General features: G+C 42.5%; 1 protein-coding gene across 1 annotated transcript; it reads right to left on the reverse strand.

Moving 5' to 3' along the window:
- Window positions 1-5,942, reverse strand: LOC125980068 (glutathione hydrolase 1 proenzyme). Its single transcript, XM_049739062.2, has 13 exons — window positions 5,873-5,942; window positions 4,282-4,458; window positions 3,124-3,254; window positions 2,939-3,028; window positions 2,573-2,765; window positions 2,328-2,491; window positions 1,877-2,026; window positions 1,550-1,686; window positions 1,296-1,483; window positions 1,079-1,206; window positions 850-962; window positions 622-735; window positions 1-459 (listed from the first exon to the last, which is right to left on the reverse strand). Exons 2-13 carry the CDS (start codon window positions 4,437-4,439, stop codon window positions 313-315), a joined length of 1,713 nt encoding a protein of 570 aa, XP_049595019.1. The 5' UTR covers window positions 4,440-4,458; window positions 5,873-5,942; the 3' UTR covers window positions 1-312.
- Between the last annotated feature and the right edge of the window lie 873 nt (window positions 5,943-6,815).

A 6,815-nucleotide genomic window follows, 5' to 3' on the forward strand; every position in this document is an offset into this window, starting at 1 on the left:
GTCCTTGTCGCTACATAATGGCATCTTGGACAGTACTGAACTTGTGTTAATGATTTACAAAAAGAGTAAGGAATTGTATACTTTTATGATCGGCCAATAAGGTCATGGAGAGGCTGTGCTCTAAACATTCACAGTGGCTCCTCTTAAAACTCAAGAGGACAATGCAGGTGACACCAGGAGCTAGTTAAATTTCGTTGGTGCACTTATCTACAAAAAAAGTATTGGGAGAGCGTTTGGTGCAAAGGACAAGAAGTTCAGAGAGTCTCTAAAGTTAATGTCCAATTGGAGTGGCGTGGCGTTTCGCAGGTGAGCTCAGTAGCCCGCGGCGTACGCCCACTTACGAGGATCCGACTGAGCGTGGAGTCCATCCTTGTAGCGGACGATGGCTTGCACCACGGCTCCGGTGGACTTAAGGATTTCGATCTCATGGTTCTTCTGTGCCAGACCCTCTAAGATGTTCTACCAAGACAAGCAAGAAGTCAGGAAAACAAGGAACTTGCTGCACTCCATCATAAATGTTCATTTATGAAAACACAGTTGGCAGTTTGTTCCCCATAAGGGAGAACATTTTGAGTACTGGAAGACTTCCCCCACTTATATTTTTTTTTCCACGGGTCTCACTTTGTCAAAGTCTGGCTCGGCCACAGTAGCGTTGGGACTCAGTTGGTTGTGGAGCCTCGGTTCGTTCACGGCTTCCTTCAAGTCGTAGCCAAAGAACAGCGCCTTCACGATTACCTAAGAGACACATAATCATTCATCACAACTATTTTCGGAGCAGCGTTCTCAATATTGATACCCTTTTAGAGCATTTGGCCAATCCAGGACATACTGGCTTCTTTAAGGGGTTACCTGAGCAATGGAGGTAGTGATCTTGGTACCACCCGAGCCGCCTACCACCATCTTCACTCGGCGTTCTTTGTCAAAGATGATGGTTGGACACATGGAAGACATTGGCCTTTTCCCTTTGAACAGCGTTAAACAGTAGTGGAGTCAGTTATTATTGAACCTAGGTGTGTCCTGGTAGTTTCGTAGTTTCGGAACTATCGATGAGGATAAAGAATATATGCCTGCAATTAACCTGGCCGGATGAAGTTATTCGGTGATGGAGGCACCCCGAAACCGTTTGTGATTAACGGAGAGCTGAAGTCATCCATCTCGTTGTTGAGAAGGATCCCCGTTGACCTCGATAAGAATTTGGAGCCCAAACTGCAGGCCAGAAGTAACCAAGAGAACGTTAAAAGAACATTAAAAACATGCTCATGCTTTCGGTTAAAAGGTCCACTGAGAGGTCATACTATTGGTTGATGGTACTCGTGGCCGCCACAGCGCTGCCATCCTCCGCCACCACCGAGATGTGCGTGGTTCCGTGGTCGTCGGGGAGATAAAACTCTGGTTCATAGTAGCTGATGTTATGAGTCGTCCAGTCCGTGATCTTTCCACGGAGCTCGTCGGCGTAGGACTGAGAGGTGATGTTCTCGATGAGCTTTGCGAGGGGAGAAAAAGATATTTTGAAGTCGATATTTGCAAAGGTGATTGACAGGATTCTTACAGAGGTGATGTTGAGGAAAGCACGATCTCCAAGCAAGGTCCTCTTTGCGTAGGCGAAACGAAAGGCCTCCGTGATACGATGGTACGTCAAGATCCTCTTCTCGGTGCTCGCCACGCTGTCAGATGTCAAGTTGTACCCTGTGGAAAATGCCGGGAGAGGAGCTAAACCTTTTTAAACACTGACCTGAACTCTAGAATCTCATTTTCGAACTTTACAAACTCTCCCATTCCGAGCAAGCGGCTGGGAAAAAGCGAAGGCTGCACACATGAAAGCGCATCCTCTCTCCCACACAAGGTACTTTTTTTGGACACAGAATCTGTGGTTTACCATTCAAGATGTTTAATATCAGCGAGAGCACAGGGCCGCTAGCGGGGGCGTTGGGAACAGCCATGGTGTACTCCCCCACCATCACGCTCAAAGGCTCCTCATCCAAGACTGGCACATAATCCCTCAGATCCTCCATTGTGATGATTCCGCCTATGCAAGCGAGAGACAAACAACGTCAATGCACTTGGACTCAATCTGGGATACAAATCCGTTACGCTAGTAAAATTAGACGCCGCAGAGCGGGAAGATGTTTGCTGTGACGCTTTAGAATATTCACATCTTTGAATCAACAAAAATAAAAAAAAACGTAAATGGCAGCCTTCATAAGATGGAGGACAGAATGTAGCATTAATCTTAATGCACACGTCTTTTTTTTAAAGAAATGACATTGTGAGAGGAAATATAAAAGAATAAAAAATTAAAAGATTGGAAGTCATGTGAAAAGAATGACCTGCAGCCTGGATATCTGTCACCAGATTGTGTGCAAGTTCTCCATGGTAGAAGGCGTCAGCGCCCTCTTGTGCTATCTTCCTGTAAGTGTTTGCAAGCTTGGGAAACTTAATGATATCGTTTTCTTTCAAGACGTCGCCGCCGCCGCTACGGCAGAAAACCTCACTGCAAGACAAAAACAGTTTTTGTTTCAAATCCCATAAACATTTCTTGAAAATGAGCATCGCGGCGGTTTTCGCGTCTCACCACAAGGCTACGTCTTTGATGATGGTTTTATTATGTCGGGCCAGAGCTTTGGCCAGCGCCCTGCCCAAAGGAAATCCTTTCTCTGCCAGATCAATGCTTGGCTGGAACAAATCCTTCCAAGGAAGTTTGCCATGACGCTTGTGAGCCAGCTCATAACCTCGAATCTCTCCCGGCACAGCGATGGATAAACCTCCTATCAAATAATAAAAGCAAGATGGAGATCATTTCATTACATAATTACTATGTGACGGGTGAAAGGTACGAGCAGCAACAAATGATAAATTCATAGTAACGGCATTTACCACTGTAATCAAGATAGAGTCTCTTTACAGCTGAAGTTAAGAGTTCTTGGAAAATCTCAAGTACCTTTCTGGGACAAATCTGTGCTGTTACCAAACATATTCTCCGTTGCGTTGCGAGGCGCCGTCTCCCGAGCGTCGATAGTTTCCACCGTGTCTGCGTGTGTTGCAGGGGAGCGTCATTTTTATGGGCGCACAGCGTGTGCCAGTAAGTTATTAAGTCAAGCCGTTAAAGGTGAATTGGAAGTGTACCATTTGTTGCGTTGTAGATGGTGATGAAAAGTCCTCCCCCGATGCCCATACTGTGAGCGTTCATCAGGCCGACACAGAGCAAGGCGGCGATGCAGGCGTCTACTGCCGAGCCTCCTTTCTTCAATGTGTCACTGTCAAAATACACACAGATATAATTTTAATTTTAGGAATACGGTGACGCTGAGAGACACTGTTGCACATTAGGAAAGTGAACTGCAGGATAATATGAAATACAGCAGAGAATGTTTTGAAAAATATTCCGGCAAATGTGTGCCACTGTTCAGTCATCTGTGCTCATTTTGCAGCTGTTCTATTCCCAAGTCATTTCCATGTTCCCTCCGTCCGATGTTAAGCCCCCCGTACACGGTTTCTATCCAAGTCATGGAAGCGTGACAAAGGGCTCTGTCATCCTCTTAGGGAAAGTCTTGTGTGTGGACGCATATAATTAGATCTTCTACTATGGATCCACTGCATGTCATTAGATTATTGTGAGGAATGAGAGTGTATACAGTACAGTACCGTATATACTGCTTATGGATTAGTTAAGCCTGAGCTAGCTTTCATTAACGTGCGTGAATAGTCACGTAAGAGTATTAAAAGAATCAGTGACGGTTTCTTCGCCTGATTTCTGTGTGTCTGTTAAATTTTCACGCAGTGAATGTGAGCGTATAATTGACGGCCTTAAGATCCAAGGTGGCAGGGTAATAGTAGTTAGCGAATAATTGCTAATATGATACGCTAGATGTTCAATGAGATTAGCAGCAATAGCATTTAGTAGTTATTAGAGTAAATAATAGTATTCATTAGTTGTAGTATTAGTACTGATTAGTAGATGGATTTACGGCATCTTACGAGTTTTACATTATCAAACTCATAAAAAAGGTAAGCCGTGATTGGTTATGGCAGCCGCTGTGATATAATTTCAGTCAGCAAGTGGCAAAATGGCCGCCGTCGAGATAGATAAAATGGGGGGATTTTGCTGCTAAATTCATATTCTATAAACCAGTTTTAATCAGAATGACATGTTTGGACTAATGGGGGTGCATAGAATATATTGTTAAGATTTTTTTTTTTTTTACTTGACTTCCCCTTTAACAGTAAAGCTTGTCATACTGGCTTTAGCTCGGGGTCGGAAAATAAGCATGTGTGCATTCTTGCCTGCCAATCACTGAGCATGGCCCAGCGTCCGCCGCCACGGCCGCCTTCAAGTACACGTGTTGCGTATTGCTATCCACGCCGAAGTAGACGCCCACAAATATGGCCACCGTCACCATCACAAGCAGCGTTGCCGCCAGCACAATCCTCACCCGCGCCATTTTGGTGCCTTTGGAAACGCTGAAATTTGAAAACAGAGTTAAATAGAATGTCAAGGATTCAAATAGTTTTTTAATTACATAGATGCATATATAAATATATAAATATAAGTACATAGAAAATATACAACTATATACTATATATAGCCATAAAAAAGATTAGGGTAGCCATATAGTCTTAATCAGGACCCCCCCAAATAAATTCTCATCCATCAATGTGGAAGTCAGTTTGGCCGAGCAGCAAGTGTAAGTTTGTTACAATTGTGTATCAGAAAAGTGAAGCACAAGGACAGAGCCAACATGAACTTGAACAAACAATTTTATATCAACAAGATAGGACAACGTCAGCTAGAGCTAAACAAAGAATGGAAAACTAGATAGACAAAAGGTTGAACAGTAAAGCACAAAAAAATGAAAAAACAACATGGATGAAGCATGAATGGAGCATGGCGCCAGACAGAACTAGACAAAAAGACTAAGTGGAAGAATAAAAAAGATAGAAACAGACCCCACCCACAGAAGACAATAAAACACCAACAGAAGAGACCAAATTTCAAAGTAAAGGCACCAATACCAGAAAAGCAACCAAAGAAACAATTTCAGATACAGGCAAAAAAATAATGCACAATACAAGTGAAGAATACAAGAATAAGCAAAAAGAATTTACCGACTTCAAGAAAGTAACATGAGTATAATGCAGAACTTTGTCAAGAAAAAAAGCCCACACGATTCCCACAGGCAAAAAACTGCTAGCAAAAAAAAAAAAAAAATTCATTTGCAAGCTCTCATCAATCCCCTGGAGACTCCACCCATCCATCTAAACAAAAACTGGAAAAGAACCATTCACCACAAAAACTGGGTCTTGACAGTATTAGATATCAAATCTTTTGGCCTCTGCTTCTCCTGCCAGCCAGCAGAAGGAAACCGTAAAAGCTCCCATCACCAAAATGGCACATGGCCCCCTGGGTCCAAAGTAAACCAACTTGGCGCTAAATAGCTAACCCAGCGCTGGGTCCAAAAGTACCCGAGCCAATGCTGTGTTAAAGAAGGTCAAGCTGCCCAGTGACGTAACCATGCCAATGGTTGGAAGTCCCTTTCGGTACCCACCAATGAGTGTGAGTTGGCTTTTGTGATCGAACACAGTGGCCGACGTTGTGGTGAATTAGGGCAAAGCCCTTAACTTGTTTCTTAATTTGTTTGCCCAAAAAACCAGAAAACACTGATGAAAATGACTATGACAACAAAAAAGAATTTCATTAAAAGTCATTCATGGTTCAATGCCAGTGAGGTACAACACTGCTTATTGATTATGTTACGTAACATAACTAAACATTTTGCCTTTTTTTTTTTTTGGTAACAGGTTAAGTCCACAAACAGTAGCATTCAATTGTTTACATTCCAAAGGATGACAATCAACGAGCGTGATATGCTCTTACCGTGACTTGCGTCAGGGTCTTCTGCAACAAGAAACGTGCTCCTCGTCGTTATGTCGGCCGCATTCTGCAAATCAAGTGATATGCGACACTCACTCACTGTGGCTTTTCAATATGTAACTATCACTGGAGTCGTAAACCATAAGCCGGCCCACCGTTAAACACCTTTATAAAATGCACATCACCAGACCCCTGACGCCGCCTTGAATGATGATGGCAAATTGAAATTAATTCATCATTTGGAACGTGAGCGGAAACCATATTCAATTGGATTTTTATTCCCAGCAGCGTTTGCAGTCGTCTCCTCGCTCCGATCGTATAATAGTGATAGCAAAAATATTTAGTTGTAGTATATTGACATATAAGTCAAGTAGTAGCATAGTTTTTGTATTTCTCAGTAAAATTAATATTATTTGTAGTACTGGTCATATCCGTAGTAGTTATATTAGTATTGACCATTTGTATTATTTACTAGTATTGGTATTTGAGAGTAGTAACAGTACTTATTTGTATTATTAGTATAGTACAGTATTCGAAATGCAAACAGATGTTTAAATCTTCGTGTCTGGAGAAAGGCAGACCACTAGCTGAACACACTGACTATGAATTAATCATTAAGAAGCAATTTAAATTCAGCGGTGTGACTTGTGCTTTATCTGCGCAGATGGTTTAACTTCTCTGTGACAAAGATTAACTCTTCGCCACATGAGATGACGCATGTCACACATTGGCCTTTGGTATACATATATAAAAGAATGAAGCACCTCCTTACCGGGATCCACCAAGTACCAATCACCTTGAGAGGAGGAGAGAGGGTCAAAAAAACGAATCAGAGGTGTTGCTCAAAAGTGGGATGGCAAGTGGGAATTATCTTTTTTTTTTGCACACCTTACAGCCTGGTATTCTTGCAAGGTCATTAAAAGAACAGCATCAAAATATTGTTCAA

Source organism: Syngnathus scovelli, chromosome 13, assembly GCF_024217435.2.
Source record: "Syngnathus scovelli strain Florida chromosome 13, RoL_Ssco_1.2, whole genome shotgun sequence".
In the NCBI taxonomy this organism is placed as follows: domain Eukaryota; kingdom Metazoa; phylum Chordata; class Actinopteri; order Syngnathiformes; family Syngnathidae; genus Syngnathus; species Syngnathus scovelli.

Coding starts and splice junctions, on each gene's coding strand:
- LOC125980068 (XM_049739062.2), bottom strand. CDS start 4,439: ATGGCGCGGGTGAGGATTGTGCTGGCGGCAACGCTGCTTGTGATGGTG. Junction 2,027..2,327: donor GACAGATATCCAGGCTGCAG/GTCATTCTTTTC, acceptor TCGCTTGCATAG/GCGGAATCATCACAATGGAG. Junction 1,207..1,295: donor ACGAGTACCATCAACCAATA/GTATGACCTCTC, acceptor TCTGGCCTGCAG/TTTGGGCTCCAAATTCTTAT.